Source organism: Coturnix japonica, chromosome 9 (genome assembly GCF_054131305.1).
Source record: "Coturnix japonica strain WE chromosome 9, WE-NBRP24, whole genome shotgun sequence".
Taxonomy (NCBI): Eukaryota; Metazoa; Chordata; class Aves; order Galliformes; family Phasianidae; genus Coturnix; species Coturnix japonica.
The window spans coordinates 31,231,850-31,244,019 of NC_140671.1; the positions used below are offsets into that span (position 1 = coordinate 31,231,850).

The 12,170-nt window shown below is 49.6% G+C and overlaps 1 protein-coding gene across 24 annotated transcripts in view; it reads left to right on the forward strand.

Moving 5' to 3' along the window:
• CAMTA1 (calmodulin binding transcription activator 1) overlaps positions 1 to 12,170 on the forward strand; it is a 185,466-nt gene that overhangs the window by 161,480 nt on the left and 11,816 nt on the right. For 14 of the 24 annotated variants that reach the window (XM_015882491.3, XM_015882490.3, XM_085509204.1 and 11 more), the window contains 11 exons: positions 4,721 to 4,860; positions 5,094 to 5,290; positions 5,655 to 5,733; positions 6,282 to 6,597; positions 6,953 to 7,476; positions 7,835 to 8,022; positions 8,317 to 8,563; positions 9,024 to 9,095; positions 9,970 to 9,990; positions 11,668 to 11,861; positions 12,058 to 12,132. In XM_015882491.3, the coding sequence (XP_015737977.2) occupies positions 4,721 to 4,860; positions 5,094 to 5,290; positions 5,655 to 5,733; positions 6,282 to 6,597; positions 6,953 to 7,476; positions 7,835 to 8,022; positions 8,317 to 8,563; positions 9,024 to 9,095; positions 9,970 to 9,990; positions 11,668 to 11,861; positions 12,058 to 12,132 (2,053 nt within the window). The remainder of the gene's footprint in view (positions 1 to 4,720; positions 4,861 to 5,093; positions 5,291 to 5,654; positions 5,734 to 6,281; positions 6,598 to 6,952; positions 7,477 to 7,834; positions 8,023 to 8,316; positions 8,564 to 9,023; positions 9,096 to 9,969; positions 9,991 to 11,667; positions 11,862 to 12,057; positions 12,133 to 12,170) is intronic. The other 10 variants (XM_015882493.3, XM_015882492.3, XM_085509205.1 and 7 more) reach the window with 3 other exon arrangements.

The following is a 12,170-nucleotide window of genomic DNA, read 5'->3' on the forward strand; positions in this document are numbered from 1 at the left end:
GCTCCGAGCGGCTGCGGGGGGAGCGGCGGGACGCGCTGGGCGGGCGGCGGAGCGCGGCGGGACGAGGCGGTGTTGGCTCGGGGCCGTTGCCCGTTGCCGTGCCCGTTGCCGTGCCCTCCTCCCGCGGCTCCGGCCCGGCGCTCTCAGACGCATCACAGCGCAGCACAGCACCGGCCGCCCCAGCTCGCAGCTTCCAGTTGCGGCGAGGACGAGGAGAGGAGCGGCCCGGACCTTCCCGGAGGCGCTGGGGATGCTGCAGGCGCGTCTGTTGTTTTGCAGGGCGCCGCTTCAGATCGAGCAGGAATTCAGACCATCTGGGCTGCTCCCCGTTGAGAAATGGGACAAACGGGATGGGTGTCCGACTCCAAAAGCTCCCAGTACCGGACAGCTCGGTCTCTTTTCTCTGCCCGGTTCCAGCGGGTCGGTTTGTTTCAGTGCCGTTGTGCAGCTGCTGCAGCCTCTTGGAGCGGGCAGACACTGCGAGCACCGTGTGCCCATGAGCAGCGAGCCCTGGGCTGGGGCTCCTGTGTGCTGCCATGCACATCTCCTGGCACCTGTGGGAAAGCAACTGCTTTTGTTTGGGGGTAGGGACCGCTGACCTGTGAGCTCCCACCATTAAACTGCTCATTGTGAGACCCCAGCAGGGTGTTGCTGATGGCGATGACTCCTCAAAAACACAGCAGGTCAAACCGGTGCTTTGCCTTGTTTGGTGTTTTTACTGCATGGAGGAACTGAGCAAGATATTGCATGCAAACAATCGACCATTTGTAAAATAGGAAGAGAGCAGCAATGAAGTGCCTTTGAGTTCTGTACTTGTCCAGGAACATGCAGAGGTGAGAAGAGCAGCTCAGTGCTGATCCCTCAGAGACACAGTCTGAGCCATTGCCCACCAAATGGGGACACTGTTTGTTGTCCCACTGTGTAGCCTGGAAAGCAAGAACCCCATCATGAAATACTTTGGGTAATAATTGCCTTTGGGACGGGGCTTGGGTCAGGAGATGGGGGTGGAGGTGTGTGCACAAGGTGTTCATACTGAGTTTGGTTCTTGTTTTCCCTGTGCCACTGAGGGTGGGAGCTCCATCCTTTGTGCCCTGAGCATCTTATTGCCCGCTGCTGGGGTGTGTGGCTGGGCAGCTGTGTGGTTCTGATAGCTCTGCAGGGAGCCTGTCCCACCTGGTATCAGTAATCACATCCATTCCCAGTATTGACCTTCTCACATGGGAAAGAACTTGTGCAGTGTTGGAAGGAGCTGTGGTTGGCTGCCTTATAACACGGGGTACGTGTGTGTAGATCCAGAGCGATCTCTGTGTGTGTTGGGTTCTGGCTGAGCAGCTCATTCTGCCCCTCAGTGCTGATGGGTGGCACTGCCATGACCATGGAGCTGTGTGTGTCCTCAGGAGAACCATCCCCTGCCAACAGGTTCCGCTATGGAGAGTTGTGCTGCGCTTCCAAGTTTGTGAGTCCATGGGACAGTGTCTCACTCCAGTGTGAGGACTGAGAGCAGCAGTGCAGACGGCCTTTGACATGATGGAGCAGGTCTCCTAAGTTAATGTATTGTCCGGGAGTTATGTGCGGGCCTCCAGAGTTGTACTTTTGTGGCTAAATTTGAAGAATGATAATCTCCAATTGCAAGTTCAGGTTGTTTTCTGTAAGTTATGAGGTGTTTCAGATACAGAAATGCAGCCATTTCCATCAGCTTTGTTGGAAGCAGCCTTGAAAAACAGTTTTAGAAACCCAGGAGTTCTGCTCAGTCTGCAAATTCTGTTGCATTGGCAAAAGGTGTTTGGTTCTGTGTTGCTCCAGGTTTTAAAGAGGGTGGGAGTAGATGGGATGAGGCCTGGGGCAGCACAGGTGTCTGCACCCATCTCTGCTGCATTTGGGTGCTTCCAGTGCAGGGAATCATACACAGCTCAGGTTTCCTGTGTAATGCAGGCAGAGAGAAGCTTGATTGGATGACTTGATTTATGTGCAGCTGAGCATTTGTCTTCAGTGCACGGGAACGTGCCATGAGCCCCCCTGTTGGAGATAAAAGATAAGAGTTAGAAATGGTGGTGATGTATTTTCCATGCATACTAAGTAGTGGCTGCCCACAGCCCCTGGGGTGAGCACAAACACAAGGATTTGCCAAGCAAAGTAAGAAATAATAAGGGGTAAATGGTCTTGGATGTTCTCTGTGATGCTTAGAGCCCATCTGTTAATTATTGCAACTTAAAGCAGTTGTTGGTAAAGGTAAAAACAAATTACTGCACCTTCTTCTCCCCCATCCCTACCGCCCCCCTCACCCTTTTCATTTGCACTTCACTTTCATCTTGTTTTTGTTGCTGAGACTTGGCTGATAATGCATTTCTGGCAATCAGCGTGTTGAACCCAGGGGACATAAATGGGCAGCGATGTTCTCATGGCAGTTTCTGTGGCATCAGTTGCCCACTGCATTTTCAACACTGCTGATGTCTGTGCAGATACAGCCCAGCAAATCTCGATACAGATCAAAGTGATAATGTTTAGATTGAAGCTGACAAACTTGGGGCTCAGAGAATGGCAGTCCCTAAGGGGTTATGTTTAGAGGTTGGTTTCTCAGCAATGCAGGAGCTGTGCTGACTGTATGCGATGAATTCCACCACTGCTGTCAGCTGCGTCTTTGTTCCGTGTTTAGGTGCTGCATTACGTCACCTGGAAAATGGGCAGCACAGGGACTTGCTGTGCATTCCCACCCTGTTTCTGTCTTTGCTGCCTGGAGCTTTCCAGTTCAGGCTGGAGAAATAACAGCAGCCTCTGCCAGCCTTCAAGAGGGCTCCCTCAGCTCCATGCTGTAGCTCCAGAAGGTTTAATTCCCTCTTTATTAATAGCAGCATGGTTCTGATCTGCCTTTAGACTGAGTTGACAATGAGCCGTGGAAAACACCGTTGTCCTGGTGAGAGTGTGAGGGTTACAGGTTTGAATTCCTGCTGTCTGTTCCTCAGGCTCCTGTTGAGTCCAACAGAGACCCTCTGCTACCTTTGGGTACCAGGCAGCGCTGCCCTAAATAATCCCTGGGAGCGCTGCCCAGGTGTCCGAATAGGAATAATAGATGCTGTTTCAATACTGTTTCCTTACAAATGTTCCCTTTTTCTCTTTGTTTCTGTCTGGGGATGGTGGCACAGTGACAGTGACCCCTTTGGTGACCTGGCAGAAGGTGTGAGGAAGCACTTAATGTGAGCAGGGAGAGGGGAGGTTTGTCACTGAGTCTGCAGTCCTTTGGGGAAAGCCTGGAAGATGGGCACAGGCCTGGGGTCCCATTTCTGTCCTACGATGTTTGGTGCTAGTAAACAAAAATTACATATATATCAATATGTGTCTCAGTCTGCACTGCCTGCTGTTGTACCTCATGGGGATCATTTTCTGCTGCTGTTTCTGAGCATAAGGAGCTTTGGTCTGTGTGAGGTTGGTGGCTCGGATGCAATAGCTGGGCTGCGTTGTTCCTCCTCGCTGTAATAAAACACAAGTGCTGGCAGCCCGGAGCGTGCAGGTGTGGGATGCAGCATGGAGCTGCTGCCCTGCAGACACAGCTGTGTCCCCACAACGTGAGCTGTGTGTCACAGCCCTCAGCTGAGGGATGGCTCAGCGGTGCCGGGTCGCTGTTGGGCTCTGCAGATTACGTGCTGTGCATGGTGATGGGAAGGAGGAGGCAGAGGAGCAGACTGCACTGCAGCACTGCCTGAACAAAGGCTTGCTGAGCAACACGGCTCTGCTGGCTGCTGCCTGCAGTTGGGAGGTGAGGCTGCCAGAGCGCATCTGCATGACGAGCCTTTCCCAAAGGCTTTGCAATGCACAGGGCAACTGAGCTGTTAATCTGGCACTGATTACAAGGCACCTTTCAGCTGGGCAGATGACTGCAATGAGATTCTCCTGTGTTCCTGGCTCCTGGGGCAGCCTGGGTGGGACTGGGGGTCAGTGACTGAGGCTGGAAGACCCCTGGAGGTCATTGAGTCCAACCCACAGCTCAAACACAGCCACAAAATGCTGAATTACGATGTGTTTGTGTGGGAGCTGAGCTCGTGTCTGCTGCCAATGCATAGTGGGGCTGGGTGCTTTGTTGTTGTTGTTATCTAATGGCTGGAAAGTCAGCAGGTGACGCAGAGCTGGCAGCTCACTGACAGACGGTTAGGGAAGGAAGGGAGGCTTTGCTTCGTTTCATTCCTCAGAGTTAATTGATGCCCAGCTCTTGGGCCAAACAGAAGCTGTCTGGGTGGATCTGGTACGTGGGAGTCGTGCTGATGTGCACTTTGGTTTACCTTCATGGCAATGTTTTTGTAAGAGTATCGCTCACTGACTGACTGTTGTAATTTAAGCTACACAGCTGGGAGTTATAAGGAAACTTTTGAGGGGCAGGTACTCTTTTAAAACTCAAAAAAACCCTTTTAACTGTCGTGCACAGATTCCTATTGCTGCTAATGGGCTTTGGTGTGGAGTATTCCTGTGAAAGCAGAGAGATCATCTCTAAAACTGAGAGTATTTCTATGTGATTCTGCTGGGATGCTGTCTGAACAATTCCATTTGCTCAGGGTTTGCTTGTATTCTCAGACCTGGCAGGATGCTGCAGGGCCCACATCCCTGTGCTCCAAGTGGAGCAAAGCTCCTTTGTGATTTTCAGGGCGGTTGGTTGCAGCTCTTCACAATAGGCTGCCCAAACCTGAGCTTCCTTACCATGGAAATGCCTTTATTCTGCCTTTCCTCAACCCAGATAACCAGTTCAGGATGTCGATACTGGAACGCCTCGAGCAGATGGAGAGGAGAATGGCGGAAATGACGGGCTCCCAGCAGCACAAACAGGGAGTAGGAGGCGGCAGCAATGGGAATGGGAATGGAGGAACGCAGGTGCAGGTATGGACCCTGCTGGGCCTGGTTTCTTACCAGCATTTGTATGTGATGGGGTTTGGGAAGAAGGGCAGTTGTTTCTTTTTAAGCAACAAGGCTTATTTGTGGATGTCTTTAAGAGCAGTTGGCTTTCACTCGCGTTTGCCACTGTCTCATTACTTCTGAAAGGGAAAAGTTGCCCGCTCAGGGCAGGTCCAGCTCTGCTCTGTGGTTAACATGGGCTGTGTGTGGTGTTTCAGTGCGTTTCTGGGACTGGAACCTTGGGCAGCTGCTTTGAGAGCCGTGTGGTGGTGGTGTGCGAGAAGATGATGAGTCGTGCTTGCTGGGCAAAGTCCAAACACTTGATCCATTCAAAGACTTTCCGAGGAATGACACTGCTCCATCTAGCTGCTGCCCAGGGCTATGCTACACTGATCCAGACCCTCATCAAATGGCGGTAAGACCTGCCCTGCTGGACTCTTGGGTGTCAATACAGACATGATGGAAGCATATGTAAGCTCTGCTCGCTCCAGACTTCTGCTTGACCCTTACAAACTGCACCTTGTGTCCCTTACAAACAGCCGAGTCCCCAAACTTCTTCCTGTCTCCTTGTCTGGGAGGACCTGTATATTGTGTCAGTGCAGTTACTGGGTGTATCATACTGAAAGTCTCTGTTGGGGGTACCATGAGTAGTAAATGTGTGTCATGGGCAGGTATGTGGCCACTTCACTGTGGTGTGATGCACCAGGTAAAGATGTACATTTAGGAAATCATCCTAACTTGTCTGAAGAGCATCATTTGTTCTGTTCTTTCTTCTGCAGCACCAAACACGCAGACAGCATTGATCTGGAGCTGGAAGTTGACCCTTTGAATGTGGATCATTTCTCCTGCACTCCCCTGGTAAGCAGCAGAAACAGAAACTTCTGAAGGTGTCTGAGGACCTTCTGGAGTCCTTCCTGACATTATTTTTTGATGTATGTTACACTCTGAAGAGTGAATGTTTCCCTTGTGTCCTTGCTGTGTGGATGTTAAGACATGGTGCTACCATCTTCCTAGTGCTTTGGTGGGAGAGTCCTGACAGAAAAATAGAACCAGAAGTGCCAGTTTACAACAGCAGAGTGTTTGATTGTATTGTTCCCAACCTTCAGAGATCTCTGAGGCCGTTCTTTCTCTGCAGCAGTGTTAGTGTGCCTGACACAGTCAAAAATCAATGCCTCGATAGTGAGAAACTGTCAGCTTCATTTGGTGGATGGAGGTTTCTCATTTAATGGGGAGAACAACGTCCATCTAATCCTCTGTAATGGCTTTTTGTTTGTAGAGGACACATGGAGGTGGTGATGCACGTTGTGGTTTGCTAATCAGGTTTCTGTAACCTGAGGACAAGATTCCACTGCATTAATCAGAAGAAGGAAATAACACATCTCACTGTGGGTCAATTGTTTTTTCAGATGTGGGCATGTGCCCTGGGCCACATGGATGCAGCTGTTGTGTTGTATAAGTGGGACCACCGAGCCATCTCTATTCCTGACTCCCTTGGGAGGCTGCCGCTGGCAATTGCCCGGTCTCGGGGCCACGTGAAGTTGGCAGAGTGCTTGGAGCAGCTGCAGCGTGATGAGCAAAGTCAGCTTGGACAAAACACCAGAATTCAGTGCCCCTCCAGCACCGACTCCAGCACAGAAAACTGGGTGTCCCAGTGGCACAGTGAGCTTATTGCCTCTCAAGAGCCTCAGAAGGGAGTCACTGTGATTTCCAGTACCAACACAGGTAAGAAAAACCCAACGACACTGTTTGCTGATATGTGATATGTGAAATCGTAGAGCAAGGAGCTCACCTGGGTGGCTGATGGCACCTTTATTCCTGCTGACCATGCTCAATTATTTTTTGTGGGCTCTCTATTATGTGCTCTGTGCACTTTTGTAAATACTAAAAAAAGGAGTGAATGTCTGCCTTTGGAAGATGTGTGTTTCCGAAGAATGTTTGGGACAATATCCTCCTTGGGTGTTAATTCCTTTGCATTCATGGTTGAGTGTTACAGAGCACACCATGAACTCCCAGCTGTTGTTTCTACAGCAATCACCTACTGCATATTTCACTTGACCATTGATCTGTTTGTTTTCAGAGCTGAGACGACCAAGATCAGAACCTTCCAGTTACTACAGTAGTGAGACTCAGAAAGATTACCCTGCACCCAAGAAACATAAGCTGAGCCCTGAATATTTTCAAGCCCGGCAAGAGAAGCTGCTTTCCACTGCACTGAGCCTGGAACAGCCAAGTGTCAGGAAGCAGAACTCCAGCTCCAAGCAGTCCACCACTGAGACAATCAGCCCCAGTGAAGGGATAAGGGACTACGGCCGGGAGCTCTCCCAGCACATCCCAGAAGCAGCTGGATACCGGGGCTCTGGTAGCCAAGCGGGAATCAAATGGAACCCAAAAGACATTTATATTGGTGTGTCTGCGGTGCAGTTAGTGGGGAGCCAGAAGAGTGCTGCGCTGGGGAAGGACACTGTGGGCCATCGGCTACGCCAGCGAGAGCAGATGAATGTGCTGATGTTGGCTGACAGGGAGTTAGTGGATGCAGAGCTCTTGTCCTATAGGGACAATGTAGGGGAGGAGGACTGCTTGCGCCACATGGATGACTTGCAGGTAAACAGCCATAGCTCTGTGGTGGTGGTGTGGTCAGTGTGTAGTTTTCCTGTTGTCAGAGGGTCTCCTTCCACCCCACACACAAAGGTTGGTGGGTAGCAGCTGTCCATTGACATGTACCCCTCACCAGACCTCGTAGGTTCCCCGCACACTTGATGAGAAAATGGTCTGGGGAATGTGAAACCCTGCAGAATGTGAATCCCTCGTCAGAAGGGATGGAAGTGAATGAGCTTTGGTGAACGATTTCTCTCTGGTGCTGAGCAGCACATCTTTTCTCTGAGGCACAAAGCTGGGTTGTCACATGCAAACACAAGGCTCTTGTTACCAGGCAGCAAAAGTTTGCTCTCCTCTCCCCCAGGTGAACATGATGACACTTGCAGAGCACATTATTGAAGCTACGCCTGACAGGATCAAGCGGGAGAATTTTGTGCCAATGGAGTCACCACAGGTGGAGAGAGCAGAGAGTGCTGCCATGAGCACCACCATGAGCTGGCTGGCCAGTTACCTTGCTGATGTCGATCATCTGCCGAGTGCTGCACAGATCCGGTCAGTGTGAGTTGTGAAGTTGCTCTGGGCTTTTTGGGTGGGCTGCGTGCTGAGCAGCCACAGGGGCTGTTTGTCAGTGGCACTTAATGGGGGTGCTTCCAGCCAGGCCTGGACGTCTCCATTGCCAAACTGATGCATTGCATACAGGCGGGTTTAGAAATGCAGGATGTTGGTTGGAGAGGCAGAGGGAAGCTTGAGCTTCTCCCTTGAACTCACAAATGTTGTATTCATTGTCTGCGATGCCAATCCAGCTCCTCTTGAGCCAACAACTCCTCCTGTGATTTGGTATTTCAGAAATCTGTATAGTGAACCCTTGACCCCTTCTTCAAACACCAGCTTGAGCCCTGCAGGCTCACCCATCAGTGAAATAGCTTTTGAGAAGCCCAGCCTTCCTTCGGCAGCGGACTGGTCTGAATTTCTGAGTGCATCCACCAGCGAGAAGGTAGAAAATGAGTTTGCACAGTTAACTCTGTCTGATCATGAGCAGAGAGAGCTCTATGAAGCTGCCAAACTCGTCCAGACAGTCTTCAGGAAATATAAGGTACGTGGCCAGATAAGATGTCTTCCTCATCAGATGTGAGAGTACAGTTTGTTGCAGAATAACATGTGGGTAGTGTCCATCCCAGACCAAATAAAGATTGTTTCTGTCGTAATGTTTTCAGTGCTTCCAGCATTCGCTTGTTGCAGAGCATCTGCTGTGCCAGGGAAAGTATCCCATGTTGTAGCATGTGTCCTGTGCTGGCACAGCACTCAAAAATATCCTCCAAGTAGAATCTGTGGCAAGCTGCATGCTCAGCCCAGGGATCAGTTTTAAGGGTTTTCTCTTACATGAATTGGACGTAGAGACATCTCTGGGAAATGTGTGGATGTGGATCAGACCATGTAACTGTAGCAGGAGGGATTTGTAGGTTGGTGCCCTGCAAGCTGCTGTGAGCTGCTGTTAGAAACCACTGTCCTGTTTTGGGGCAGTCTGATAATTGCTGCTTTGTTTTTCCACGCAGGGTCGTCCACTCCGGGAACAGCAAGAGGTGGCTGCTGCTGTCATTCAGCGTTGCTACCGAAAATACAAACAGGTAATCAAGGAAGTCAGGTTTTCTGAACCAAACAAGTGCCACAAACACAGCCTTCTGCAGTGGGAATTTCTCCTCTATGCATTTTACCCTGCTCAGGCAAAATTAAAAAGGGAAGAAAATGTGTATCCTGAATCTTAATTCAGAAGACGCTTCCTTGAAAGGATTTTATATTGCTGTGAGATAGAGGGCAGTAACTTATCTCATATTGGCCAACATGCATGTCTGGTGAGACTGTTCTCTGACTAGTTGCTTGCCAAATTTCATTGTGAAATTGAAGTTGGTTTTGCCCTGGATGAGGGCGAAGATGAAAAAAGAGTTTGTTTCATTTTGCACATCCTAAACTTTTAAGCTCTGAGAAGTCCTGTGCTAAAGCTCAGGACTGAGACTGTTCTCCAGTCTCTGGTTGGAGACAAGTTTTTAGGCTGAGTTCTCAACCCCAGAACAAGAAGTTTGTTTTGGTTTGGTTTGGGTTTTTTGGTGGAGTCTGTGGCCCACCTCGCTGCAGTTGCTGTGCCTTCGACTCGCGCTGTCTGCTCCACACAGGCACGTGGTGTAAAATTAAAGGCAAGATGCTGAACTCTTTTCTGAGATTCAAAATTTATTTGAGAAGCATTTCTGGTGCCCAGTGACCACATCGTGACGTGCATTCGAGCTGTCCCGTGTTGGTCCTGGAGTGATGCTTCCTGTAAACATGAAACTGAATTCCTTTCAGAAGCTGCTTGGTGAACTGCTGTGTCTGGGATGCTGGAATTTCCCAGAATCGCATCTTTTTGAAAGAAGATGGGTTAATTTTTTTTTTTTAATATATATATTTTTTTCCAGTTCTTTATTTGTAGAACTAACATTAACTGTGTATTTTCTGTTTCTTCCTAAGCTTACTTGGATAGCCTTGAAGGTAATACAAACACTGTTTTGGGAACCATTCCCGTTGGGTGCAAAGCTTTAACTTTCAGTGTAAAGCAGGAGAACCTGGCGTTTAGTGAAATGTTTTCACAGTGTCTGTGGCAGATAAATCACTGACAAACCAAACCTCTCCAGGAAGGGATGCAGGGGCTGCTGTGCCACCGCATGTCAGCATAGAACGATGTTGGAAAAAGCAAATCTCCTGAGGGGGAGATAGTGTTTTGGAGTTCATTTCTAGAAGAGGAGCTTTCCTTTGCTGCTGCTCATTAGCTGTCGCTGCAATCCTTGCCTTGGTATTCAGGGAGTGCAGGGAACCGCCTGTCCCACCCATGCAGTCACTGCTCTCTGTGCTCTGCTGCTGACCAGAGGGCTTTGACTGTTGGTCTTTAGGATCACAGTGCCATGGGTTCCTTAGACCACCATCTCCTGTATGGTGCTGCACATGCTGGAGGCACAGCCACTCTTACTTTGGTCATTGCCAGTAATTTTCTGCTGTAAAGACAGATTTTCCAGCTACACAGCATCTTGCTTTAAGCATCCTGCAATCAGCTCAGCTTTTCCCAGAGCTCACCGGATGCAAGGTGTGCTTTTCCTGGAGCACAGATCTGCACCACAGATCTGTATCAGCCAGGTGCTCCCTGTCGGGGCAATGCAGAGGTTGTTCTCCATCCGTCTTCTTCCCAGGGATGGAAAAGAGGAGGAGAGGGAGTTGTGGGCAGCCCAGGGACTCGGGAGCAGAGCAGGTACCACCATCTGAGTGGACCTCAGAGCAGAGCGTGAACACTGCTGGGCTCTGTATGCAGACTGTGATTTCCTCTTTCACACACCATGCTCCGCTGCTGTGTCACTGCATTACTGAGATCAGCACAGGCCTGTGAGCACATTGGAACAGTCGTAGCTCACATCACCATTTCAGACTTAAACCCTTCTATTCGGGGGTTTGTAACTCAGCCACAGAAGTGCCCTCTGGGCTAAAAATTGGAAGGAAAACCACAGCCAACCTGCGAGCAGACTTACTTAAAATGCTTAACACTGTCTGCTCTGTTTGATCACAAACATATAAAAGCAGGAGAAGAAAAAAAAAAAGAAAGAATGGCAAAATGTAAAAATGTAAATGCTCCCAATGACTGCTTCAATTCCAAAAAGTGAAATTTGGTAAATGGGGTCTGTGATGGCGTTGGAGGGATTTCCTGCTGTGGGATCACGTCGGGGGTTTTGTTTGTTTGTTTGTTTGCCTTTTTGTTGTTGTTTTCTCACCGGACACATGAAGTCCTTAAAACATCTTGAGGCATTGCCCCGTACAGGGCTGTGTCTGTGTCCCACCTGCCTGATAAGGTGAACAGATGTCATAGCTGCTAAAGCATCCCAGAACAGCAGGAAGTCACCGAGTTGTGAATGTGATAAAGCTGTCCAAGTAACGCTCTGTCGTAGTGTCAGTTCAGTACCTGCTTGTTTTAAAAGGGAAGGGGTGTATGTGAAGGCTTTAACAAGGTTCTTCACCTATTTCACAGCTCTCATCAGCTGTTGCCTTTTTTCTCAGAGTCCCAGTCAGTCAATAGGTGCTCATTTGTATCCATTGTGTCTCTGTGGCACAAGTGCCTTTTGCTGTAGGAATTTGCTTCTTCTTCACTTTTTGGAGTGCCTCAGCCTCTCTTTGTTTCTCTCCTAGTATGCACTTTATAAAAAGATGACGCAAGCTGCCATTCTTATCCAGAGCAAATTCCGAAGCTATTATGAGCAGAAGAAATTCCAGCAGAGCCGACGGGCCGCAATGCTGATCCAGCAGTACTACCGCAGCTACAAGGAATGTGGGAAGAGGAGGCAGAACCGTCGGGCAGCCACCATTGTGCAGCAGAAACTCAGGTGAGCTGCTGGGGTGTTAAAAACCACCAGGATCCGTTTGTGTCATTGGTTACCCCGGTCAGAGCTGTGCTGTAGTGGATGTAGCTGGTGGGATAAGTGTGGTGGTTTGTAGGATAATTACCCTTGCATTGAGTGCTGGTCCCTCCTTTTCTGTTTGTGCTTCAAAGTTGGGTTTTCTCTGTGTGTGTATGTTTAGAAGCAGTCTGCTTACCAAGAAGCAGGACCAAGCTGCTCGCAAGATTATGCGGTTTTTACGACGCTGCCGCCACAGGTATGACATCACCCTTGGGAAAATGCCCTTCAGCAGAG